At 38.6% G+C, this 27682-nt stretch overlaps 2 protein-coding genes across 3 annotated transcripts; one reads left to right on the top strand and one right to left on the bottom strand.

The window, feature by feature from the left end:
• Positions 1 to 450: 450 nt before the first annotated feature.
• On the bottom strand, positions 451 to 14001 carry slc20a1b (solute carrier family 20 member 1b). Of its 2 annotated transcripts, none has more exons than XM_048173279.1 (11): positions 13687 to 14001; positions 11818 to 12563; positions 11568 to 11708; positions 11361 to 11446; positions 11141 to 11237; positions 6233 to 6352; positions 3718 to 3942; positions 3068 to 3614; positions 2788 to 2973; positions 2598 to 2682; positions 451 to 2456 (listed from the first exon to the last, which is right to left on the bottom strand). In XM_048173279.1, the coding sequence occupies exons 2-11, from the start codon at positions 12164 to 12166 to the stop codon at positions 2301 to 2303; spliced, it is 1992 nt and encodes a 663-aa protein (XP_048029236.1). In that variant the 5' UTR covers positions 12167 to 12563; positions 13687 to 14001; the 3' UTR covers positions 451 to 2300. The 2 variants fall into 2 exon arrangements, with proteins under 2 accessions (XP_048029236.1, XP_048029227.1); XM_048173270.1 differs by having other exon boundaries at positions 3068 to 3617; positions 13687 to 14000.
• Positions 14002 to 16988: 2987 nt separating this feature from the next.
• Positions 16989 to 27498, top strand: stard7 (StAR-related lipid transfer (START) domain containing 7). Its single transcript, XM_048173256.1, has 8 exons — positions 16989 to 17984; positions 19831 to 19991; positions 21171 to 21220; positions 21621 to 21731; positions 23117 to 23199; positions 23306 to 23405; positions 23491 to 23575; positions 25052 to 27498. The coding sequence occupies exons 1-8, from the start codon at positions 17545 to 17547 to the stop codon at positions 25216 to 25218; spliced, it is 1197 nt and encodes a 398-aa protein (XP_048029213.1). The 5' UTR covers positions 16989 to 17544; the 3' UTR covers positions 25219 to 27498.
• The last annotated feature ends 184 nt before the right edge of the window (positions 27499 to 27682 follow it).

The raw sequence follows: 27682 nt of genomic DNA, 5'->3' as shown, positions 1-27682 counted from the left end.
ATCTAGGACGGTTATCCAGGCCAGCGCCGTCTACAGTCCCTAGGTGCTCATTTAAGCTTTATTTATACCATCTGCATTGTCCCAGCTTATTTTTGGACCAAAGATGCAACATGGCCAATCCCTAAAAATAACATTAAAACTAGCTGAAATTGGATACTTTAAAATAGCCATCTGAAAAGATTAATGTAGTTAGAGAAACATACTCTAGTATCTATAATAATTCACAGCAAGTCCAGTAACATTAAATATGATTTTATTATTGACTCAACACTTTTGAATGGGGGGTGAGTAGTATACCGAAGAGAACAAAAGTACAAAATTATCAGCATAAATTTGCTCAAATTATATAACGTATGTATTATTGTATTAATAAATAAATAAATAAATATAGGCAGAAGGAATATGATCCCATTCAATGGTGAAATTAAATAAACAGGCAAAGACAGGTGATAATCAAAAATTCATTTTATTCTTTCATCCCCAAAGCACAATGGACAAAATAAAACAAGTTCTTTCCCCTCTTTGGTAACAAAAAAAGAAAAAAGAAAAACATCCTTAAGGCAACTACAGCAACTATGTAAGGTCTAAATGTGTTAAGTTTAAACCAAATAACCACTCGCAAATGCTGGCTTCACAGCAATGCAGATCCTCGCCTCCAGTAAAGGAACGCTGGGATCTTTGTACACCACTGCTACCGTCAGACCAAACCATCATTTAACACCACTGTCCCACACCCTTCTAATAAATAGGGCAAGTGCTGCTGTAGGGGTTACCATAGCAACCCAGTTTAAAATATATACATACGTTTGTATTGGTATACATTCCTCAGAAATACTACAGAAGTAGGTCTATGAGAAGGCTGGAGCAGATGAGCTACACTATCCAACTCGATTCCATCAAGTTTTACAGAATGGTCTCCAATCCAGTGAATGTAAACTTCATCAATGTTCAGTTCACTGTGTCTGATGTTAAGCACCACAGCAAAGCATTACTGTAATACATTCATGGGAAAGAGGCTCATTGGTTGTTTTTAAACAAAGGGGTTCATTTTAGCAGGGGACTTTTTTTGTTTGTTTTAAATATAATTAACTTTATTTTCCAAAGAAGAATTTTTCGGCCGACCCTGGGCAGCATTATACTGGTAAAACGAGTTTGGGCATCTTAACACTTCTTCCAACAGCAACCCATGGTTACTGAACACAAAGGGCCATAATCCACCGTATGGAGTTCAATTGTCTACAGCAAACATTTGAAGATGCGCTGCATTTAAGAGAGTCGCCAGTAGCATACTAACTATAGCAATGCTTTAAGGAAAAGCTGAATCTTTGCAGTAGCTGCTGAGATTTTTAACTGTATATCCAAACACAGGTTGGTCCGTTATAGTTATTTGACGCTGGGCAAAGCAGAGCAAATATTAACAGCTCAATTACAGTGGTGCAAAACACCAAGAAGAGTTTGATGTTCTGTAACCTATTAATGAAAAGAGGACTAAAAGAACAACAACAGATCGGCTGGACTATAAATGTTTCTGGAGACTGCGTAGTTTACCAAGAGGCCTGTTTTGTAGTGTAACCTACAAAAGAACTAAAAATAAAACGAGACATCTGGAAAAGGACACTGAAATTGTATTAAGGAACATGATGTGAGCAACCAATTTCCTTTGCAAATCAACCCTCACAAGACTCTCCTAAAAATATGAGTGTCATAAGGCTCTATTTGTGAGTTAAGTCAGGCCTGCTTAAGAAAAACTGGAGAACTCGTGCTTACCAAATGTATAGAAGTAAAACAGAACTCAATTGCTCTTCCCCAAATACTTCACACCAAAAAATGCTTCTCTAAGGAACTCAAATGATGAAAGTAATAATAAAAAAAAAAAGCATGTCAAATGAAGGCTAATACTGCATTGTAATTGTTGTTTTTTTAACCTTAAAAAAAACCCTTTAGTTCTGTACATAATTACATAAAACAAAAACATGGTGATTTGACATATGTACAAGAGTGAATTTAAATGGCAACCATTCTAGTTATGAAGACATTTTTTCCCTGGCCTATGGCATGTGACCTGGTGCACTGCAATGCACACAAATCATCAATACAGGCTAAAAATGATGCAGCCAAAAATCACAGGCTCTATCGAAAGGGGCCTTTTTCATCCCCCACTCATCACGAGGATGACAGGAGGGAGGAAATTAGAGAGAGATGGTTGAGAAGGGAAGGTTGAGACATGCCCTCCACCTCTCTCTGGGGATCCTGGTTCCTCCTTAAGAGCAGAGAGGGAGGCAGAGAGGACTTTCAAGGCCTCACAGAATGACATAGGTGAACAGGGCCATGATGGCCGCGCTGATAAGGCCAGAGATGGGCACAGTGACAAACCAAGCCATGAAGATGTTTCTAAACAGCCGCCAGTCCACTGCCTTCTTGGAGCGCAGCCAGCCGACAGACACCACTGACCCGACCTGAAGAAAATAGAAAAATAAATAAACAAGAAAAAGGATACACCCTCCATCAACAAGCTGTAGTTAAATTAATTTCATTCAAATGGTCCCCGGCTAGGACTTGCTTTGCATCAGTTTGTTTTGCATACAGGACCATGTTACCTTGCAGTGAGTGGTGGAAACTGGAAGACCGATGTTGGAAGCAACCACAACAGTGACGGCTGAGGCGAGCTCAATGCTGAAACCGCTGAAATTAAACAAAGTATTGTTTAGGGAAGTTACCAATTGAGATGTTTTGCTCTGTACAACAGCAGGTGTTGTCTGATATTACAACATGGATGTGTGTTTATACCTAGACGGGGTGATGGGGGTCAGGTCCTTGCCCATGGTCTGGATGACTCTACGGCCCCAGACCCACAGACCGACACAGATGCCCACTCCTCCATACAGCAGCAACCAGATTGGAGTTGGTGCACTTGATATAACAGACCCACTCTCAAAGACCAGCCACAGAGCAACCAGGGGACCAATTGCATTACTGAAAGCAATAGAGGTAATGCATTCTCAAATCTTGTTTTTAAAATCTGTGAACACAATTTTAAACACTGTACAGTTCAATGCATCTGCATTACCTGACATCATTTCCTCCGTGAGCAAAAGAGCCAAAACAGGCGGTGAGAATTTGCAGGAACTGGAAGAGCATCGACACCTCAGGTCTGTCAGCATCAGCTCTATCCTCCTCCAAAGAACTACGGCTACTCCCAGCATCATCATCAACAATCTCCAAAGTGACTTCACCCTCGCCGAGGCCTTCAGGTGCACCATTCTCTGCTACTGCATTACAGTAACTTGTGTAGCTGTCCATGCGGACACGCTTCCTTTCCTGGGTGCCGGCTTTTTCCTTGTCTCCATCTTCGGAAGCACGGAAGTCAGCTTCTTTGGGCTTGATGTCTCCGTACATGCCAATGATGGCCATGGTGTAGGAGGTGTAGCTGTTGTTACGGCGGATGGGCCGGTCGCCACCCTCCCCCATGCAGTCTCCCACTTTTGCCAGATGGAGTTTGTGCAGCAGGTCCTTGTAGAGGCCGGAGTCCTTGTGAACTGTGTGGTACTGAGAGTAACCGTTGCTAGGAATTTGACTGGGGCCGGTGGTAAAATGAACATGGACTGTCTTCGGAGCTGCTGTAGACAGAATAAAGTTACATGATTTATCTTCGACCAAAACAGTAAGCGCATGTCATGATTGGCATGGCATGCGAGGTATCACTCCCTACAGACTTACCATTGCCCGTCTCTGACTCTTTGCAGTCCTTCTGATCTGGGTCATCTGAATCTCCAATGTTAAAGGTGACCCTGCGCTCCTCAGGAAGAGGTGGGGCCGAGGGGGTGATAGAGGACAGGGCACTGGACTCCTCAGGGACAGGTTTCAGGATGGGACTGTGAGCTTCATGCAGCTCCCTCTTCTCCATCAGAGGACTCTCAGAGGGACTGGAAGACTTTGCTTTAGCTGTATATCAAATAAGACAGAATAAAGATAATGGTCAGCTCTATGCTTGCAAGCAAATTAAGAAAATTGAGGGCTTTATGGAATGCATACATTTAACACTTTTTCAAATAATTGTATTAACATTAAATTGAGAACCCTAATTAGTTGAAGGCTGGTAAGCACTTTACTCACTGGCAGTTCACACAGCCATCACAAGCACTTGATTCTATAAACTTTAAGAGGCAAACACTCTGTTTGCTTAAATGGTCACTATAACCCTACATTTCAAGGACAGTCTGATATAACTCGGTCCATCGTCCACTGAACTGCTGAGTGGTGTCAAAGCACACGTATTTTATTTTAGTAGCAAAAGCCACCTTAATCCGTAGCTATTCACCTTAGCCCAACGAGACCGAGCTACTTCCGTCAACACCTCAATTGGACCACGGCTATTCCAGTTCACTAGCCAAAGACCAATTAGTGGATGACTATGACCCAATTAGGTTGTCAATACACAGCCAGACTATAAAGCTCTGTATAGACAACACTAGACGACTTGGTTTGTTTGGGTTAAAGAACCATATTACAAAACAGACAGACTGTCTTAATCTAAAGCTGGTATTTCTTGAAAGTGCAGTTGGTGTTAAAATGTTTTAAATGTTTTTGTCATGTGAAACTGCTTACAGACCTGCTACAAACCATTCTGCTTAAATTCAGTACTTTTGCAGAGCATGTGCAAGGATACAGAAAAAGGACAGTTTACACAAAGAAAAATCCAGAGTTGTCAGAGCTTAACTGGCATTGAACCCATAACATTCCTTTAAAGAGTATATTGTCTTTCTAAGTGACTGATTAAAACTGCTGTCCACTGCCAGAATCTTTAATCTGTAGGGTATTATCCTCACAAACACCTGGTGCTAGGACTAAGGCTAATAAATCTTGCATGTCCACAGACTGCTGTTCAGACTTTTTATAGGGCCTGAAAATTTCTGATTTCAAGTGTGTACATATTTAAATAAACCTTAAAAGATTGATGTATTGTTATATCTTCAAGTATAGTGCAACAATATATCTGTAATGGGCCTAATGCAAACCCTTGAGGCAGTGTTTCCCACAGGATTTGAGACTATGGTGGCTGAACATCGGTCCCTCTAGGGGGGGTCCGGGGGCATGCCCCCCGTAGGAAAATTTTGTACATTTTAAATTTAAATGCATAAATCTGGTGCATTCCGAGAGCAAAATTTAAGTGACTAGATCAATGAAGAAATTTGTCCTCTTGTAAACAATTTTGTGCTCTAATAGTAATTTATTTATTGGTGACGGTAGGGCACATTAGTCACGTACACAACATATAGTAGCCTAAATGATAGTTCATAAATGGTCAAACATGTAGTATACATTTAAACGATTAAAAATATGTAACAAAAGAGGTTACCTTTGCTGAATTAATTTATTTCTAGAATAATTAGTGGGGGCCTGGAACTAATGGTCACTCTGATTTGTTAAACACAATCCTGAATGTACTAAACACACTACTTCATTAAAGAGAAAAATAAAATGAATAAAAATAATCAAACTGACCAATAAATAAATAAAATTTAGGTTCTGTAATTCAGCAGCAAGAAGTATGCTAGCCTAATTTTTTTATATATATTATATGTGACGCCAATTCATAGTCCTTGTGTTGTGCGATCTGTAGCAAGTATGATGACATCGTTCAGAAACAGCAACAAGCAAAATAGGAATGTATCATATTGGAGAGTTTTACCGTGCTGACTGTCGTTACCGAACGCGACATGCTGTTTGAGTGTTTAACAGAATGATTGACAGCTGCAGCGGAGGGAAGACGAGTTTCCTTGAACTTAAATTTAACTATGTACACATTCTTCTGTCCCTCACATAAAGCTATGCAATGGCTTCAGATGACTGAATATAGTACACAAAAACTTAATTGGTGCTAGTCCATTTCTTTTGCTCCATTTTTGCCATATAAAAGAGCGCAATTATCAATAGGTTATTTAAATATCGCGAGAGGCCCGATTACCATTTAATTTTGAGACTGTGGCAGGAAAAATTAGAATGTGGCAGGCTGCCACAGTCTAGTTAATGTATGGGAAACACTGCTTGAGGTACCCCACCAATGTAACATTTTCACTTGTCTACTTGGCATCGTTTAAACTACCCAATTGTGCACTGGAAGTAACATTGAGCATCTGGATATAACTCATAGTTCTACTGCGACTGATTACATTGATTTTATGATTTCCATGGTTAGAATAAACAATTACAAAACTGAAAGATGGATACTTACATTCGATCTTCTTCTTGAGCCGAGGGCAGACAACAAACCAAACGAAGATGCCGGTGACCAGGCCAAAGCCGATGGAAATGAGCAGCACTCCCCACCATTGCAGCTCATTGAATCCCAGCACTGCAGTCCAATCGTTCACAGGGGGAAAGGGACCAAATGGGGTGTCGAGGGAGAGGAGGGGAAGGAAAGGAAAGGTGCTTTTGAGACAACAGGCAGCATGTGCTACCAATAACACAAACAGCATTACGGAATGGACAGGGACATTGTGGAGTCCTGGTTGTTAGTAATGGTGTTGGAGTTGAATATTAAGACATAAGTGGATTCACTGCATTCAGAATTTGCTTACACACCCTTTCAGAGATAAAGAAATGCATATTCAGAATACTAATTAGGCCACTGGCTCCCATTTATCATTTTCGGTTAGAAAACTTGCGAAGAGTTTAAAAATTTACTTGCTCCACTTTTTTTTTTTTTTTTTAAAGGAGTCTATAGCAACACAAACCAAAACAACCACTGCAACCAAGTGTCATATATCCTGGTCGCATTCAGAATGCAAGCACAAGGCTTGTCCTCTTACATAACACTTGAAGTGAGATGTGAGTGCAAACAGCAGCAAAATGTTGCAGTGACAAGACAGCTCACAAGGTCAACATACCATGTTCAACAAGTGCAGGTGCCTTAAAAGGCTACTGCAGCAAGATATCACCCCCACCTCTTTGGAGGACGAGTGGGGTTAAAAAAAAAAAAAAAAAAAAAAAAAAAAAATTTGACCACTCCTGCAGAATAGTTATGTCTGAGCCAAGACTGCGGTGGTAGCTGCGGTAATGAAGAATGTGTGCTGCATGTTTAAGAAAGAGTGCTGGCTGAGCAAGTCGGCCATTTACAAATTCCCTGTGGTGTCCAGAACCACAGACAATGAAATGTGTCAACATAAGTTCATGGGACCAAAAAGGGTATTGGAAATATTTAGAGCAAGAGTTTGTCCAAATAATAAAAAAAATGGCTTTGGTGGAGCAGGGATGTGAAAAATAAACAGAAAGAGAGGTTGAGAGATAAAAGGACAGAGAGCAGTGGGGCATAAATTTCTCGTGCCTTGCCACATGCACGTACAACTGCAGGACGCTGCAGGGCATGCCGTGCCGCTGTGTGCTTTGGTTATGCAACTCCAGTTCAATCTCAGGAGACAAGATTCAAGGAGAAGTGCCACATTCCTTGAAGAGAGCACTGAGGTATATAAGGGAGGAACATCTGAACTTTCCAAATACCAAATTTAGTAGCATCTAAAGGAAAAGAGCAGGTGTGGCCAGCGGAGGTGAGAGGGTGAATGACGTAAATAAGAGAAAGGCCAATGAATGGGGCCCAGTTATCACTTAGGGCTGGCTGGCACATTTCCTGCTCAGCGTGTGAGAAAAGCAGTCCTGCGCATATGGGTTAGGCAGGGAATGCATTCACGCTTGCATCAACGTAGTTTGACAAACACTCTCCCACAAAAGGGGAGCTGCCAGACCACAACCATGCAGTGGGATGAATGAATGGAAGTGGATTCATTTCCTGCTTTACCTCACAATAAAATCTGCTATCCCATGGCCTTTATTACACAATAACATGGGTTGTTTTCCAGACACGTTCAAGCACTACACCTCATTCTGGTGATGTGTTGATGATGGTTTGTGAGTCATTGTGCCAGTTACTGCAATTGTGGTCTTTGACTGCCTTGTGCCTGTTGCAAAAGTTACACACATTTTTGACAATTAACTAACAACATGAAATAAACTTTTATGGTGTTGTGATATTCTAACTTTGTAGCACTACCAGAATGTTGTTTGGTGTGCAGTCACACACAGTTTTTTTATCCATGGCACCAAGTCTGGCATCAGCAAATGAATCTGGTGCTTCAAACAAAACGTTCTTTTTGACACTGTAAACTGTTTTGAGTCATGCTGACTAAGTCTGGCCAAATATAAAAACATTCCATTTCAAATCCACAAAGTCTGTTATTGCTGCCTTTCGTGTTTGCTTTATATCCCCAGGGCAACGAAAACACCCCACTGTCTGTTTTTCCAAAGAGGAAGCAGACCGGAAAACAAGCATAGACGTACTGGGGGCGGGAGGGTGTAGCCAATCATTATGGCCCTCGTTATTAACTTAAGAATATGAGTAATACAAATTAAGGACTGAATAAACTACACAACTTTTAAAATCTGAAAAGATTTAAAAAAAAAAAAAAAAAAAAAAAAAAAACTAGGCATCATATACTTTGTTAGAAAAAAATAGGTATAATACACTAAACGACAGGATCATACACCACCAGGGACCGGATTCACAAAAATCTTCAAGAAAAAAATTTCTTAAAAAAAAAAAAATTAAGGAATTTGTAAGAACGTTCCTAAGTGCAATTCTTGAAAAACCCTTAAGTTCTCAGATATTTTCTAAAGAGCATCTCAAGTTTTTTTTTCTTAAGAAGAAAATTACAGGCTTTGATGTTATCTGATCTGAGTGCTTATTAGAGAGATTTTTGTAGCTTTGTTACTGAATTTGAATTCCACAAATGACTGATCATTGTTTACATTATCTACTACCTGAATTTTGACAACTAGTGTCGACGACTCCAGATTGTAAATCGGGACAAAAGTCATGTAGTTTATTCCAGCCTTTAAGTGTAGTCATTTTGAGAACTAGCTGACTAATTAAAAGTAGAAATCTGAACAAATAAAACAAATAATTGTTTGCCTACTTCAGTCTCAAATGGTCAGGGCTGCTGGTATTAAAAACAAGAAACAGGGTTTGTGTGTCATCTGTATTTTGCATGGGGAGAACTTTCCAGGCACTGTGGTTGCTGAATGACCGTATGTCTTTGTGCTGAAACTGAGGGTGGGGGTCGGTTATAGGACATGATTAAAGTGTTGAGAGCCACCATGTTAGGGAAAGCCTAGATCACAATCCAAATTAGTTTAAATGGGTTGAACATTTTGTACAGTATGCGAGTTAAAATGTGTCGTCACCCTCATACTGCACAAACAGTTAAAATAAAACCAGAAGAACAGGCAGTTCCAAGTACCAGCGCAAACATAGTGCTTCAAGGAAACTCCACCTAGTCATATACTGACTGAATTTTTACAGGGCATGTGTGCTTGCGTTCAGCGCCCTTCAGAACACAAAGGAGGTCAATCAACAATTCATGACATGCCGCATGCCTCTAAACCCCCTGGTGAGTGCTGGTATTGTCCTGTCCTGTCTTGGGAGAAGCTCTGGATTAACTGAACCTGAGTGAACTGCCTTAAACAGGTTGAGAGTGGGAGGAGTGAAGGGACTGTGTCTGGTGATCTGCTGCCTTTAAAGCTAATTTAACAGCAATGACATGGCCAAAGATCAAGATAAGCCTATGTTAAGATGGCTCTGTTACTATGTTGCCCTGAATTGTGAGTGAGATTGTGAGAGGATACATGCCCTTGTCCTGATGCATTCAGACAACTCACATGACGTGCGTCAGCTAAAGAATTTGGCTGAAGAGAAACCTAATTCTAATTGATTCAGAGTCCTGAAGTGACATTGTAATTATTAAGTGGGCTCTAGAGGACAGCCTTTTAATTTTAAGATATTTTTTGATGAAATCCGAGGGTTTCAATTTTCTCTTTTTATGTCAGTCTCCTACACTGTTGACATAGCGAACGCAGCGCAGCGCTTCCGTGTTTACGTCCAAACGGTGGCTCAGTATTGCCGGATGCTGTACATGTGAGCAGCACGACACTTGCATGTAATGCTGACGCAGGAGCCAGCCAATAATGAGTCGGCATTCGGACGTAATCACTGAAGTGCTGCATTTACTACATCAACAGCATAGGAGACTGACATAGAAGAAATTTGATTAAAGTTGTTTTTTTTTTTTGCACACAAAAAGTATTCTCGTTGCTTTATAACATTAAGGTTGAACCACTGTTGTCACTTGGACTATTTTAACGATGTCTTTAATACCTTTCTGGACCTCAAAATGTGCAATGACATTGCTGCCTATAAGGAGGAGTAATTAATGACAGAAATTTTATTTTTGGGTGAACTAACCATTTAATCACTCCCCTCCAACCGTCAGTCTGCTATGAATGAGGGATGGAGAGGATGTGCGTTAAAATAAAACCCTGCACTGTATTCAATATTCCGTTTCACTTGGAAATATCACAACACTGAAGTAAAGTCGGTTGCAACTTCTGGTTCATGGGGGTTTTAATCTTACTCAAATATAGTACTAAACTCAAGAGACTTTATTCAAAAAAAGCACACTGGCATCACATAACTAAGCTGTATAACTATAGACTGTCCAAATAAGAAAAAAAAACTTGATACATTAGGGTGTCTTAGGCAGAATTCATATGTGTTGCTATGTGCATGTGTGTATGCTGCACCTTGCTGTGCCTACGTAAAGAGCGCCCGCCTGGAGTGCATGTGTGTACACACTCCGAGGCTGCATATCGCGTCATACTCTGGCCTGTAGCCTTCATTTAATGGCCCAGGCCAGTTGACTTCTTGAATTGTTGAGCCCTGTAGGTAAAAGGAAACAAAAAGGAGCAAAAGTTGCTCATTTAATAAGGTTTCAATTTAAAAGGCAAAAATATTCAGAGCTCAACAGTTAACAGCACTCAAAAACATAGTGCTTTCTCTACTGAGGCTGACGGTTCTTTTTGATGGGCGAGAATTCTTTATTCCACTGTTTTTTCTCTCCTATGATGGAGAAGGAAAAAACACTGACTGAGGTCATGAATACAGACACCACATGTCCATGTCATGAGTGCTCCACTGACTTTGCCAGAGCCCACTGGTTAAACACTGCTTTGCCATAAGCACTGTAAACATAGTCTGGGCATCTGGTAAGGATGTTAATGGGCATGAAAAGGGCAGAAATACAGCAATACTCACATGGTGCACCAGTAAACATTATGGAGAACAGGTTGATTCCCATTGTAACAGCATAGAAAAATGGCAGGGCCCTCAGACCATTGGGCACTGGATCCTTCTGCAAAGGACAAAATACTCTTAGCCAACAACCTTGATGTAATATGTGATATTACATTCTTCTCATTCTACAGCTAAGTAACTCATTAAGACCAAGTTGGAAAGATAAGATCATTATATTTACCTTTTGCAAGATGAACATCCGAACAAAGTAAAAGAGAATGGCAGACATGATCCCGGAAAGGAGAGGCGAGAGGAACCACGAAGCAACTGTAAGGGAACAAAGAGCAATGAACTTTAAGGAAACTAACACACCTCCAGTTTCTTGACAACCATCATAACCATAAGTTCAATGACAAATGCATTGTCTTTGTGAATGCAGCTGACTCACCAATTCTAAGAATCTCCCACCAATTGACTCCCTGCTGACCTTTGGCGACCAGTGAAAAGCCAATGGTAGCTCCCACGATGCAATGGGTCCCAGAAATAGGAAGCTTCAGAAAAGAAGCAGCCAACTGCCACACAGCAGAGCCTGATGAGTGGTGGGGGAAAAAAAGCACACTCAAAAAGAGAAACCTCAAATTGTGTATATAAAAATCAGTAATAATATATAACGTACAAGCACTTCATGAGCTACTCACCAAACATAGCGCTGACTGAACCAGCCATCAACACATGCTCTGAGCCATTGTACATGTTCACGTCGATAATGCCTTTGCGGATGGTCTCGCTGACCTTGGCTCCAAGCAGCACAGAGCCCAGCGTCTCAAAGATAGTAGCAAGAATACAGGCCTGCCTAAGAGTAACTACACCTGAACCCACTGCCGTACCAAAAGAGTTGGCGACGTCATTAGCACCCACTGAAAAGGCCAGGATAAACGCTATGATGAAGCCTACGATTAGGAGCCATAGATAATCTGATGTATTGATTTGAGCATACCCTGCAAGGGTGCTCAAAACCGTTATCGTGGCCAGAGTTGTCGATACCATTGTGCGCAGATGGTTTTCAAGTTATACGGAAACAAATTAACTTCACAATCTTACAGGGAAAAGAACCAAATATGTATAAATAATTCTAGCAGCAGCACACTGGATATTTTATCCCCAGAAAATTGAGGTACTAGTGTTTCTAAATCGGTTTCTGCCTCAGACCTACCTTCGCCCTTCACTAAACCAGCCAATCAAAGCAATCCAGACACCAGAGAGAGAATCTGCACTGCTCTGCTCTAAACTGATGTATAACGTTAAGGGAGAGGGTGGAGTGAGGGCCTATTGCTATCCTCTGAATAGACTAGATCTGTTACAGTTTGTTTTGGCTTGGGCAATTAGGCAGACAGAGCGGACATCCATTGTGCAACAGACACGATGGGTGAATGGTAGCTCATTCCTGAAAAAAAAAAGAGAGGAGAAAGTGGGAAGGTTCCCATGTTATGCAACAATTTCACTGCAGGGGGGCCAGAACTTAGACATAAGTCTACTCTTACACACTAAAGCAGTATTATCAGTACTTTATTTGCCAGAGAGGGGAGCTGATGGTCTCTAGAAAACTCTCATTGTACAAAAAGGGGGCGCATCGAGAACAGACACCATGAATGCAAGCCAGATCACACAACAAAAACTTTTAAAAATACATCTATATATGCCATCTGCTTATCCATGAACTTAAACCAATGTCTATATGGCTTTTTGACTACAATCAATTAATAACAAAACAATCAAAGTAATAAATAAATCGCCAATCGGACTAGTTTGTTTTAACGTTACAAGCCCGAGAAGGCACCACTTTGATTAATATTTTAAGCTATTTGACAACAAATAGAAACTTGCATTCAAATTAAGTTGCCAGCGCATCCGTGTCATGTGGCTTTCCAGCACATTCCGGCAATGCAGCCTTTATTGGCAAAGAAAACGCAGAGAATAAATGATGAAACGCGTTTGACTGTCTGTCACTGCAGGGCTGTTCCAACCAGTTCTCCCCGCTCGCGCTAGACACGCACTTCCTCGCTAGCGTTAGCTTCAGGAACCAAATCACTCACGAACAACCCTAATTCGTCGGTTTTTAAGCCGTTATAGATTCGCTGCTATTATTATGAAAATTAAATAGTAGACTACTTAAATAGAATATTTTTGTAAGGCTTTTGAGGTTAACAAGGCGATATTTATCTTTTCTGTGCGCGCCGGCTCCCCACTACACGTGTCGTCATTCATTCACACCCGCTAACAGCTAATATGACGTTATAAATCACAAGTACTTAATTAAAACATTCCAAAATACCAACAAAATAATAATTTTATACATATAAACAACATTTGTCAATGACACTGTATTGTTTACTAATCGTAGAGACGTGTGAATTTTTTCCACATTCGACCGCCTCGAGTCAGCTGACAAAGCCACGAGCTCGCGCTCATTCTAACCGTTCACAAATAAAGAAAAAAAAACGTCGACGAGAAAGTACGACAAATAACACTCAGTACCAATAGAATAAGAAAAAAATATTTTTACTCACCACTCAAAGATAATTGTCGATAAATATCGATTTAGATATTTTTGACACAGTAGCCCGCCCAGTCAACTTCCCGTAGACGCTTTCCGCGCGCGCGGGGTAAGACACGATAAATGCTCTCGCTCTTTCTTAAGCACGAACGTCGGGTAAATAAAGTAAATTCAACGCTTAAAGCTACATACAAGACACTGCTGATTGGTTTGAGTCCTTGATGAAATAAAAATTCGCAATAAACCGCTTTTAGCCGGCTTCAGATGATGAGTTCCTGCTTGTCCACGCAAGACATATATCACCGGACTGAGAAGGCGGGGCCGTCTTCGGTTGATGGTGGCGTCAAACAGTAAACCCCGCCCTCTGACCTTATTAGGCGATTTCGGACACAAAATTTACTTAACCTTAGACTTTTCAACCATTAACCTACTACTACTCTGTAAATTTATAATCTGGAAAATGCCTGGATGCTGATTTTGCATTTCAAATAAAGGGTAAATTCAACATCTACCCAACAAATACTTTGCTTTAGATGTTTACAGATGCTGAAAATAATGCTCATGTACATCTATAAAAAGTAGCCTATTTGTTGTCTGTTTTAGATTTTTATGTTATATATTTACATTTTGTCTGAAAAAAATAAAGTATAACTCTGTTAAAGATTTGTGAGTATGAGAATAAAAGTAGGCTACTGAGAACACATTAAACTATCATTTTGATTTAGTAATTTGGTAAAATTTTAAATCTAAAATAAAATGATATAAATAGGAGTGCAGATCGATCGGTTGTAATTGATAAATGATATTTTCAAAAATGTTTTAAAGATGCTTTTTGTAAAACATCTGTCTCTTTAATGTGGCCTCTTAAATCAAGATAGAAAAAGAAAGTTTACTGTACAATGTCTGAATCTCTCTCTCTCTCTCTCTCTCTCTCTCTGTGTGTGTGTGTGTGTGTGTGTGTGTGTGTGTGTGTGTGTGTGTGTGTGTGTACACACGTACATATAGCCTAATGTATACTGTATATACAAAGAGATTCAAATATAGCACGTTTGGAATTATATATAAAGGTAAAACTGGCCTAAATTGTTGTCTGTTGGTGATGATTAATAGTCATGTGATCAAATTTCAAAGGCGTTTCCTGTTTCCCGTAGTTGCATCCCCTCTAATTCCTCTAGTCTAGCATGTTGTCATCATGGGACAGATTAGAAGAAGCTCTATGAGAGCTATGCTATAACTCCCCCATGTGGCCACAGCAATAGCTTTAAATAGCAAGAGTATTTCTACCTTTACTGGTCTAGGGGCCATATTCACAAAACATCTTAAGACTAAAGGTAGCTCCTTACTTGCTGATTTAGGAGAAACTCTTAAAAATAATGGGCATCAGTTCTAATTTTAGTCACTAAGACCAAATCCTAAACTGGCTGTTGTTGGCACTCCGCCACAGCAATCTGTCCAAAGACACTGTACACCATTGAGGTAACAGGCGATAGAGCCTTGGGTGCTGAGCCTTCTACCCCTATAAATGCAGTAAATAGTTTGATATATAGATTTTAATCTGCAATGACATAACATAAAGGTTAATTTGTGTACAGGCAATTGAATGATGGAGAATAAAACATTGCAGTCAAAAAAAAAAAAGTCCTATCACAAGTTCACACTTATAAATGACTGAATAGAATAAACAAGTAAAATAAGCGTATTTGGCGTGCTGTCCGAGGGGATCGAGGGCTCCAAGCTCAGAATTTAGCCAAAACCCAGAGTACTCCCCCATATCCCCAGTTGGGAATAGGAACCAGCCGAGAGTGAGGAGTCGGGGTGGCGGAGGGATGTTAAGGCAACTAGGTGTGACAGCTGTGTATATATATATATATATATATATATATATATATATATATATATATATATATATATATATATATATATATGTCTTTTTTTAGCTGATTGGATAGACAATTTGAAGGTGCTCCCCCCGAACTTTGTTTATAAAACATCATTTGTTGCTTCAGTCTCTTGATATGCAGACATGCAAGAGGCTAACAATTAGCTGAACATTTACACATATATACAGAACCCCCTCTCCCATCAGCCAATCACTGTGGCCATATATAGTAAGCGTGTTGACATCATCCATAGCAATGGGGTCAACCCCACCCTTTCTCTTAGCAAGACACCTCTGTTCCTTACTAGTAAAAGTTGGTCTCAGCAGCTTTTTGAATAGGTTTTAGAAGGAATCTCTTAACTTGGAACTTTTACTGCTATTTAGGAGAACTAGTGGTAAGATAAAATGTTTTGTGAAAACGGCCCCAGGCGCATAGGAGTTATGTATTTCAAAAAGGGCATTTATTGCCCATGTCATTTAATTAATTAATATGATAGATAGATAGATAGATAGATAGATAGATAGATAGATAGATAGATAGATAGATAGATAGATAGATAGATAGATAGATAGATAGATAGATAGATTCAGTGCAAGTTCTGCACTCTCACGAATCCTTTCATCATAGCCAACAAAATATGAACATGATGTCAATAAGAGATTCATTGCACTGAGTGGAGTAGACAGCTTCATTGATTATAACAGGAGTTTTCGAAAGAGTGCAGCTTTGTGTACATCTCATTGCAAAGTTTCTGGATTGACAACTGTATTCAAATGCTCAAATGAATTTGATTGTATTTCATGTATAAATAGGATAAGTTAATATTACAAACTGTTTCTTTGCATTTACTTTGGATTTGTTGTCAGTGCTGACCTTGCAGTTCACCAGGGTATGCTACTTTGTGTGTGGATAGATAGATAGATAGATAGATAGATAGATAGATAGATAGATAGATAGATAGATAGATAGATAGATAGATAGATAGATAGATAGATAGATAGATAGATAGATAGACGTGAAGTTTAGTGAACAAATATAGATTGAAAAAAAAAATCATAGTTTTGATGACAACTATTACTCCAAATTGACTATTGTAATAATATATAATAAGTAGGTGTGTCCAAGCTTCTTACTGGTAGTGTACATATATACTTACACTAATTCTGATTACTATGCATGAATAAATGATTCGCCAAGTCATTTCATCGTTACAGCACATACCAGCCACGTGGTGGTAAGTCTGTTTAACCTTATAGTTGTAGTAGAGGACCTTTACCATGGGTTGACTTAAGGTGAGTCATATGAACGTGCTGGTTGATCCAGGGTCTAGAACAATGAAGACAGACAGCCCTATCACCCTATCAGAATGAGAGGTGCATCCTTGACGTAAGAGACAGCCAATAATAACTCGCAAAGACGGAGATGGGCGTGGTCAACAGGCGTGTTCGTCATGCAAACTGGCACTCCACTGGAGAGGTGTGAGGGCATGAAGCTAACGCACGAAGATAAAAGTAAGATTAATTTAACGATAGGAATACAAAAATCAATTTAGCTGATATAAAATACTTGGTATGATATACTGTTAAAACATTAGAGTTGTTTTTGTTGATTTAATCACTGTTTGCCTGCGATGGCATGTCGATAAAGCTTGGCTAGCTAGTCAGTTGCTCTGTTATTGCAGTTGTTCGTAAATGTCAGACTGTTTGTTTATCTAGTCAACTACTATTACTGCGTTTTATTAATATGAGATGAAAATACGAAAAAGTTGGTTATTCTGCTCTCGTGCATTTCAGCTGTCGTTAACTAGATTGCAAGATAATAGCTAGTGCATGTCAACTTGACATTGGGTTGCACTTGTTATCTGACTCCTTTTACCACATGGGAACTAATTTGTATAGTAAATCATTGCTTTTTAGCTAATTCAGGGCGCTTTAAAGTGCACATCAAAGTCTCATTCTAGATATAATCAGTCCGTGGTTCTAGAAACGAAGATGTTGTCCTCCGTCCAGCATCGCCCTGTGTGTAACATGGGGGCCAGAGCTGTCCGACTGCAAAGCTTTAGCACTTTTAATCAATGCGGCGCGGTAAGTAGCAAATCATGGCTGGGTGAGCGCGTGGGCCTGCTGCTGTCATGGCTCCAAAAAGCAGGAAGGGGAACGAACAAACTGGCCTCCGAGAAAAAGAAGAAGGAGAGACTATGGTCTCTATTCGCCAGCCACTGTAGCTTTGTGACGGGCCAGAGGCTGAGAAGGGCTTTTCAGATAGGAGAGCTGTACTCAAACCTGTACTCTGAGAGAAGCAGGTGGACACTCGTGGGCAGCATATGGCGACGCCTGCAGAGCAAACACGCCCCCACTGGAAAGCTCATGGCAGCACTGGCTGGAGTCTTCATGTGGGAAGACGAGAAGATCCGAGATGATGAGCTGAGAAGGTACTTCCCTCACTTATGCAGTGTTTTATGTGGCATTATGTTGCTTTATGTAATTCTAGAAGTACGACACATAATGTCTTCCCATTATCTGACATTCACTCTTCTTAAAGGTTTAGTAGGTGATCTGGGAAACGCCAACGTTAGCTTGCTAGCATTGAAAGCATACGATCCCACCCTCCCTGCAAATCGCTGTCCAAAGCCACACTTCCTCCAAAACACATGAACGCACACGCACACACACAGCTGCTCTCGGCAAAGGGTCACAGAAGACAAGACAGCGTAAAACTACTTCATGTCTCAAAGCACATTACATTACAATAACAATGAACGCAAACACCTTTAGAGCGCTTGTACCTGACTGCTGCAGATTCATTTCGGTGTTGACATGGATACGCATAATTCCTAGCCTGACTGAACAGCTCTGGTTAAAACGTCATGGGTTGCCATGTTAATATTAATTAATTCAGACCGAATATAATAATTGGATGAGCATTTTATGGTTCTATGCCTTCCACAGACGATATATATTTATAAAAATACATTTAGACCATTTAACATGGTGATTGCTATCAGGATATGAGGAGACTTTCAACCATTATAACAAAAAATGTTTCTGTAGAGAGTCACTTATTGAACCTTTAAGCTTACGCGTCTATTATCGATCAGGCCTTAGCTTTGTAAGCATCACAATAGTGACAGTGGAGCGGCCCACTCTTTTACAGTTTTTTTTTTTTTTTTTTTTTTTCAGTTGCTAACAAGCATTGTTCAATACCGAAACCACATTTTCAAAACTGTTTACACAGTCAGCGAAACAGAAGTCAATGCAGACCAAACTGTAAACCATTTTTCATTGCTTTCAGACAAAATGCATTCAGTGACCACACTTTTCAAAATTCAGGAACTCTTTTCCCATGCGTACTCCACAACATGCAAAATACTATGTATTTTCAGCACATTTTTCTAATGCTACCACACTGCATTCAAAAATATTAAAAACACATTCAGAACAGAATGATGGCAAATTCCAAGCATTTATGCAGTAATTATTTTAAAATATTCTCAATTTTATAGCCAAAAATTAAAAAAATAATCATTACAAGCTAATTGCAATTTTAGCTGAAATTCCACCCACTCCAATGCAAGAGAGAGAGCAGACTAGAACCATCACTGTACTTTACTATAATGAACAACTACACATGTTGTTACAGTAATGTGTAGAATGTATTTTATTTATTCTTTTTTTATTATCATTGCAGCACCAGAGTTTTTTCCCTCTTTTTTTTTTCACCTTTTGGTTATAATTTGCAAGTACTATATTCATATAAAAAAATGAATTCCGATTCATTCGTGTTACAAATGCTTTCAATGAAGTGAAATTGTGTTACAGTATTCTATATGAAGAACTGATTTATGTGGAAAATCATTGAAACTTTAAAAAAGAAAAGTTCATCAATTATGTAATGCTTCCTGTTGTTAGTGTTTTTTAGGTCAGTGTGTTGTGAATGAAATGTGTGTTTTCTGAATGAGAATTGTTGCCAGTGTTATGTTGGTCTGAGTAAGTTTTGTAGGTAAGATTAACTGTTTGGCCAACATTCAGACTGTGTGAAAAGTTTTGAAAATGTGGTTTCGTTATTGAACAATGCTTGTTAGCAACTGAAAAAAACTGTATTAACCAATAGAAAAGGCTCTCTACCTGTTAATCACTCTTCGCGTTCAGGCGTACTGACATCGAATTGGCTGTGGGATTTACAGTTTAGCAAAATGTCATTTAAACAGATTTGAACACGTTTTGTATCATTTCATGTTCCAATTTTAAAGGAACAACTTGTTTAAATCTGCGCTTTAGGTGTGCATGGGAGCTGCAGGCACTGGAGGAGGTGAGGAGCCAGAACGTGACACCAAAGACAGCCGTGCATGTGGATTCTGGATGGGAAGTGGTCATGGAGAAGAAAAACTTCAGAGTTTGGAGGAGACCTATCGAGGGTAGCCATCTTTTTGAATACAGAGGTACGTTTTAAATGGTAACATTATGTATATTTATTGTGTCAAGTGTCATTAGTTAGTAATGAATACATTTTTGTAAATTTATGTGTGTTTTAAAGGTGCCGTAGAACGTTCCTTCACAAAATGTAATATAAGTCTAAGGTGTCCCCTGAAAGTGTCTGAAGTTTCAGCTCAAAATACCCCATAGATTTTTTTTAATAAATTTTTTTTAACTGCCTATTTTGGGGCATCATTAACTATGCACCGATTCAGCGCGGTCCCTTTAAATCGCGCGCTCCCTGCCTCCCGAGCTCTCGACTATAATACAGTGCATAAACAAAGTTCACACAGCTAATATAACCCTCAAATGGATCTTTACAAGATGTTCGTTATGCATGCTGCATGCATGGATCGGATCATGTGAGTACAGTATTTATTTGGATGTTTACATTTGATTCTGAATGAGTTTGATAGTGCTCCGTGGCTAAAGCTAACATTACACACCGTTGGAGAGATTTATAAAGAATGAAGTTGTGTTTATGAATTATACAGACTGCAAGTGTTTAATAATGAAAATAATGACAGTCTTGTCTCCGTGAATACAGTAATAACCGATGGTAACTTTAACCACATTTAACAGTACATTAGCAACATGCTAACGAAACATTTAGAAAGACAATTTACAAATATCAATAAAAATATCATGATATCGTGGATCATGTCAGTTATTATCGCTCCATCTGCCATTTTTCGCTATTGTCCTTGCTTGCTTACCTAGTATGATTATTCAGCTGTGCACATCCAGACGTTAATACTAACTGCCCTTGTGTAATGCCTTGAACATGGGCTGGCATATGCAAATATTGGGGGCGTACATATTAATGATCCCGACTGTTACGTAACAGTCTGTGTTATGTTGAGATTCGCCTGTTTTCCGGAGGTCTTTTAAACAAATGAGATTTACATAAGGAGGAAAAAAAAGGAAGTTTGAAACTAAATGTATGTCTTTTCCATGTACTGAACTGTTGTTATTCAACTATGCCAAGGTAAATTCAATTTTTGATTCTAGGGCACCTTTAATATGTTTGTGAATAGGATATTTCTGCTAGGGCATGTGCACCTTTAAAGACTTTCGTATTTAACTGATAATCATAATAACCATTTATCTAATCCTATTCAAATAATCTATTTGCATCTTTACAGTGTTTGGTTCATATACAGACGTCACCCCCAGGCAGTTCTTCAATGTTCAGGTACTCAATAATTGAATTAATTTGAAACTTATTTCATTGTTCCAGCAAGACAAAAACTACCTGTATGATGTACCATTTGTGTCGGGTGAATATGTGCTTCAGGATTGCTCAGCCTTTCCATAGTCTAAAGCCCACAGTGTACTTCGCTTCTTACGTGTACACTAGGGTATGTGTACAGTGTGCCTGACAGCAATTTCGGTATCAGCACAGTAGTACTCATGCGCTATGTGTGCAACTGTTCACATACCCGTGAAAAACGAAGTATACTTTGCACATTACATGTTTCAGGCATCACCTGCCTTGCACTCTTGTTTTCGATGATGATTTATCTAGGTGCATGCATGTGGTTGGTATCTGAATGTTATATTTAGACTCTCCCAAATATTTCCCTTCACTTCAGTTGGACACCGAGTACAGAAAGAAGTGGGACGCACTGGTTATAAAACTGGAAGTGGTGGACAGAGATGTAAACACAGGCACCGAGGTCGTTCATTGGGCGACGCATTTTCCAGTAAGCTATGAATCCAGTTCTCTGCTATGTTCTGTCATAACAAGAAAACATCCTTGTTATTTTTTCAATGGACAGTGAGTCTGCCTGACATGAATTAAAAGAAGTGTAATCTAGTACTAGTTGACAGAAGATTTAAAAGCCTTTAAGCTTAATCTTCTTCATGCCGTGCCTCATTCATTTGCAAGAATTTGTTGATGAAAGAAGTTGCTTGGATGATTCAAACTTAAAAATCGTAATAGGTTGACATTACTTTAAGCGTGCAAAGCAATAACTTCTAAGTCTACGAAATCTTAGAATCTATGTTTACTTAAAATCCAAGTAAACATACTTTTTTGAAAAGTAAAGTGGACATTTAAGTAAAGATGCACAAAAGCTTGGGTTGGTAAGATATTTTAAAATGTTTTTGAAATAAGCCTCTTATGCTCATCAAGGCTGCAGTTATTTGATCAATAATATAGAGATTTAAATATAGAGAATTAATATAGAGAAATATTATTTAAATTTAAAAGAACTGTTTTCTATTTGAAGTAGGGATGCTCATAATTATGTGGTTGACTGACTGTAAGAATTTTGACTGATTAATACTATCTATCTATCTATAGTAATTTTTTAAGATATTTTTAAACATTTGCTGCATGGTTAAAAAAATAAGCTACACTTATAAAATAGCATTTTTGAGAGAAAATGGGTTGCATTTCTTTAAAAATATCTTATCCTAAACTTTTGAACAGTACTTTATATTGATTCTAATAACAGCCAATGTATCACCTAAGCATACAGTACATAAATTATTCAAGTGCAAGGACTTATGGGTGTTTACAAGTTAACAACAGCCTTGATTGTGTACTTAAAAATTAAAATAAGGATTTTAAGTATTTATGGACACATTTGAGTTATAATTCAATAGCAGTAGTGTAGCTTGATTAAAATGACAAGAAGAAGAAATACATTAGTTGTCTTAGGGGCCCTTTACACTATACTGTATTTTAACAAAAAACGTAAAACTTTTTATGCGTTTTGGCTGTTTATTTACACGACAATGACCTGGGCTCGTCTCTGTGTAAACTACAAAAACACACATTGTGAAAACGATGCCGTCATGCGCATGCATATTATGTGTTCAGTCGATAGGTGCGTAGTGTTTCTTTGCAAAGTGATATCGCCAACTACTGGCCTGGCATGAAAAATAAAGCATTTTTAATAGTTTTTGCAGATCCATGTGAAGGTGGATCATTTTGACAACGTTGTCATCTGTAAATGAAAAACACAAAGGAAAAACTTTTCCTTTTTTAGTAATTTTTTTTTTTTATTTGATGTATCTGTTAGTATTTATAGTGTTGTTTAATATCCAGTGATGTAATAATTTAGTGACCTTTCCTGTGCAGTATCCTATGTACTCCAGAGACTATGTCTATGTGCGCCGATATCAAGTTGATATGGAAAACAACTTAATGATCTTAGTCTCCAGGTAAGTGTTGTTACCATTTTATAGGAATTTTTTAGTAACATTTGAATTAGTGTTTATTGGATTAAGTGTGTCCCTTATATTAAGTGTGCCTTCTTTCTCCACTCAGAGCCGTTAAACACCCCAGTGTCCCAGAGACCCAGGAATTCGTCCGAGTGCACTCTTACCAGTCTAAGATGGTCATCCGCCCACACAGGTCATTTGACGAGGTGAGAACAGGGAATCTTTTGTGTGTCAGTCTGTCTGCGGTTGGTTTTAGCATGCAGTCTTAAGCTAGTTATGTTGTCTTAACAGAATGGCTTTGATTACCTGCTGACCTACAGTGATGATCCCCAGACGGTCTTCCCTCGCTACTGCGTCAGCTGGATGGTGTCTAGTGGTGAGCCATCTGTCTTTTGCACTTAAACTGTTCTGTTAAAGTCGGCATGAAATCAAAATTAACAATTCTTATTTTTTTATGGAATATTGTAGTATTTATTATCAATAATGTATCCGTGAACTTCATTATTTTTAAAAAATTCATGTGCCCTCATAATCTTTAATCAAAATCATTAACCTCCCATCCCCCTTCAAAACGACTCATCGTCTCTTCCTGTCACATGCTATGGCGCAAGGGTGGAGCTATCTGGAATTGCAGTGACGTATGGGGTAAATGCTGTGCTTCACTTTATAGAGATTAATGCATTAAACACCGCTGATGCCAGTCATTGGGGTGTACAGTAAACATGGAAAGGAACCTGCGACACGCTCAGTCAGTCAGGCTGCGTTTTCCACTGGAGCAGAGCAAGCAACCAGAGCATTTTTAGATTAATTCTTATGGAAGTTGAGCGTCACTTAACTTACGCGCGGCTCAACTTCCATAGGAATGAACTGAAAACACTCGCTCTTTTAACTGCTCGCTCCGCGCCAACGGACACACACCATCAGTCAGTCAGTCAGTCTCTCTGGCTGTTTAGTGCCGTTAACCGTCCTCGTCATCCTCAATAAAGCCCTTACAGTAACGTGAGTGCTCGGAGTTAGTAATTCATATCTGCGTCCATTTCGTTAGCAACGGCCAACTTCCAATCAATTTCCGAAGGACGAAATCAAGTCCCGCCCTCTCATTTCAGATGCCGTTTCACTTGGATAGACGTCACAGTACAAAAGAAAAGACAATCGCAACTTCCGTTTCATGCCGACTTTAAACTGTAATGTAACTATTTGGGAGTTTTTTTTTTTTTTTTTTTTAAAGTGGGTTGTATCCAGGGTCCAAGATTACCTTTTGCCACACCTGGCAATATAAATGTGGCCAGGTGTGGAGTGTATATATATATATATATATATATATATATATATATATATATATATATATATATATATATATATATATATATATATATTTTTTTTTTTTTTTTTTAAGAAATGTATTACTTATCAAGGACAAATTCAGATCAAAATTGACAGTAATGATTAACAATATAATGTTACAAAATCTATTTCAAATAAATTCTATTCATCAAAGAAAATAAATATATCACTGTTTCTGCAAAAATATTAAGATGATAATGATGATAATAATAAGAAATGTTTCTTGAGCATCAAATCAGCATATTAGAATGATTTCTTAAGGATCATGTGACACTAAAGACGAGTAATGATGCTGAAAATTCAGCTTTGCATCATAGGAATATTTTTTTTTAATCATTTTTAAATATATTCAAATAGAAAACAGTTATTCATTTAAGTATCACAATTTGGAATTTCACATATGATTTAGCTGCCATTATGGTAGTCGTCCTTGAATTCTGCCCTTTCTGCAGCTGCTGTTTCTTGACACCTGTTAGCATAGATTTCACTTCCTCTCTGTGTCCCACAGGCATGCCAGACTTCCTGGAGAAGCTTCACACCGCTGCTCTCAGAGCTAAAAACATGGACTTTGGTGTCCACGACTACGTCAGCATCGCAAAACCTACCCAACCCACCCAAGAAAGACTAGGAGCTGACAGTGCTCACACCAGAGGCTCAAGCCAGATCTACGCCTGAGCCTCTGGCCACAGCGATTGATGTACTGTGGCAAAATGACCCAGAACAGGATATTTCATTAATTGAAGCCACAAAGAAAACTGAACCATCTATTCCCAAAATTAACTGCACTAGCTCGTATCCCTCGCTTTTTGTGCTTTTAGTTTACTTCCTCTTTCTGTAGGGTGCATCTATGCCAGACTGCTGAGATGAGCCAAAATAACGCCGTTATTAATTGTAAACACTCATACCAAAGCAGTATTTCACTGCGCATTTCTTTATATCACGATCATCAGAATAGATCATGCAGTTGAGATGCTGAAAAACAACAGGAGAACCGTGTACATGTCCCAAAAAAGCTTCAAGTTCAGGAAGTTGCTTCTGTACAAAGCCACGTTTTTTTCTCTTTGTGGTTCTTTTCTCCAGCTTATACTGTGATGAACTGCTCTCAGCTGAACCAGATTGACTCCCCATCGTCCTCGTTTACTGTGTGAATGTTCATTGCCAGTAAAACCCAAACAGCCTTCACAAGATCACCAAAACCTGCTCTGGAAACAAAAGAGAGGTGTGTCTTATGCGAACTGCAACATCCTCACGGACAGGCTGGACTTCCTCCTGTGCTCTACAGGGCTGTTTGCAGTCTAAAACATCTATTGTACTCTGAACTCCAGCAAATGAGGACGCTATGAGAGTCAGCGACGCTGACTGACTCTATATTGTAATGAAAAGTGGAAGGGCAGTCTGCAATCGGCATACAAACTCACTGCAGGATGGATTTTGTGCAAGTGCAAAGAGTTATGGGATTTTTTTTTTTTTTTGTGATTGGGAATCCACTTTAACGGTATTGTCTGTATTGTACATGTTTATACTTCAAAAAAAAGTAAAAAAAAAAAAAAAATCAGTAGTGTCAAACTTTGCTTGTTAATGCAGATTAGTCATTTTGTTCAACTTTGAACAACCTGCGGACATAAATCAAGTTTCTTATCCTGTTTTTGTCTCCATCCCATCATTACATACTGATATTTGTAATAACACAGCAGTGAAATTGCAGATACAGTAGCACTTCAGTTTGCTGTGGGGAGAAAAATGTAAATCATCTGAGGAAATGCAAAGGTACGTGCATGTTGACTTTTGTGATGCGTTTCTTCTTTATGGTTTCTGCAGAGGGAAAATTAAGATGAACGCAGATCTATTGAATCCCAAGGTCAGATGTTACTTGGTGGATGTGTGCAAATATATACTCCATATAAGTATGGCATCCAGATGTCCTCTGTTTGAATGAAGCTCTTAATAATGGCATGACACTTTATTGAACGTATTACATCAATTTCCTGTGTTGCATATTACATGTTACAGGAGGGGCAATTAACTTTGCAGTGGAATTATGTCCCAAAGAATACACACTGTTGAGTTAGGCTTGTTGGTGGACATCGATATACCCAAACATGTGACTTTTTGCTTTTGAATATCTGTCCTATTAACTCTTGTATCTTATGAAATTGTAAATTCCCCCTTTTGTTTGTACTGTTAGTTTTTGTTTGTTTGTTTTTTTTTATTCAGCTGTAATACCCTTGTCATGCCAGGTTCATTATAAAAAAAATGTGGTTTGAATGTATTTGTGTTTAACACCTAGATAGCACTGCCCGTTTACATCTCACTGTGTTTAATTAAAAAAAAAAAAAAGGCTGCAAAATTTTTTTAAATTTTTTTTTAATTTTTTTTTATTTTTATTTTTTTTGCTCTGCTCTGTTATGGATGATGATCATGTTTAAAACTAATGCTCACAGTGGTCAGTCAAAGGTACGTCTTCTGTTACTAAGGAATATTTCAGGTTAATAGAAGTTATGCTCTATTGACATCTGTGGCATGTTGTCGAATGCCACAGAAAAAGGCTCATGGAGCATAACTGCATTTTTTTTTTTTTTTTTTTTTTTTTGCTCCGCAATACATACAAATGCAAACTTGCCAGTGTGATATATTTTTCCGTTTCCCAAAAGTAACAGTGTTAAATTATGTCCAGGCAATTTGACACGACTGTCCTAAATATGGTTGTTGAGTGCGTTTAATGTTTCATCATGCTATTTCATCATGTTGAAATCCGAGATATTCTCTAGTATACTGAAAAGTGCACTTGATAGCATTTTCACTTTTTCTAATATCTAAACTAGAAGCGTTCTACTGTAATCTCATGTGAAACAGAATGAATGTGTGAGAGGTCAGGAGCATGGGTTTGTTTTTGCTCTAATGTGAAAATGATCCTTCTAAATCATTAATTGGTGAAAATAAATTAAATGAAATTAATTTTGAGTCTTGTTTCATTTTATTGATGTAGACAATCAAAACAGGTTACTAGTGAGTATGGTGTTTTTATAACTTTAATCATCAACTTCTGGGCACAATAGCAGACAAAATTTGTTACTCCAATACAAACTAATAACTAATAGTTACTCTAATAATATATTTCATTGATAGATTGTATTTACTT

This window comes from Megalobrama amblycephala, linkage group LG2 (genome assembly GCF_018812025.1).
Source record: "Megalobrama amblycephala isolate DHTTF-2021 linkage group LG2, ASM1881202v1, whole genome shotgun sequence".
In the NCBI taxonomy this organism is placed as follows: domain Eukaryota; kingdom Metazoa; phylum Chordata; class Actinopteri; order Cypriniformes; family Xenocyprididae; genus Megalobrama; species Megalobrama amblycephala.
This window is presented reverse-complemented; position numbering and strand designations above follow the sequence as displayed.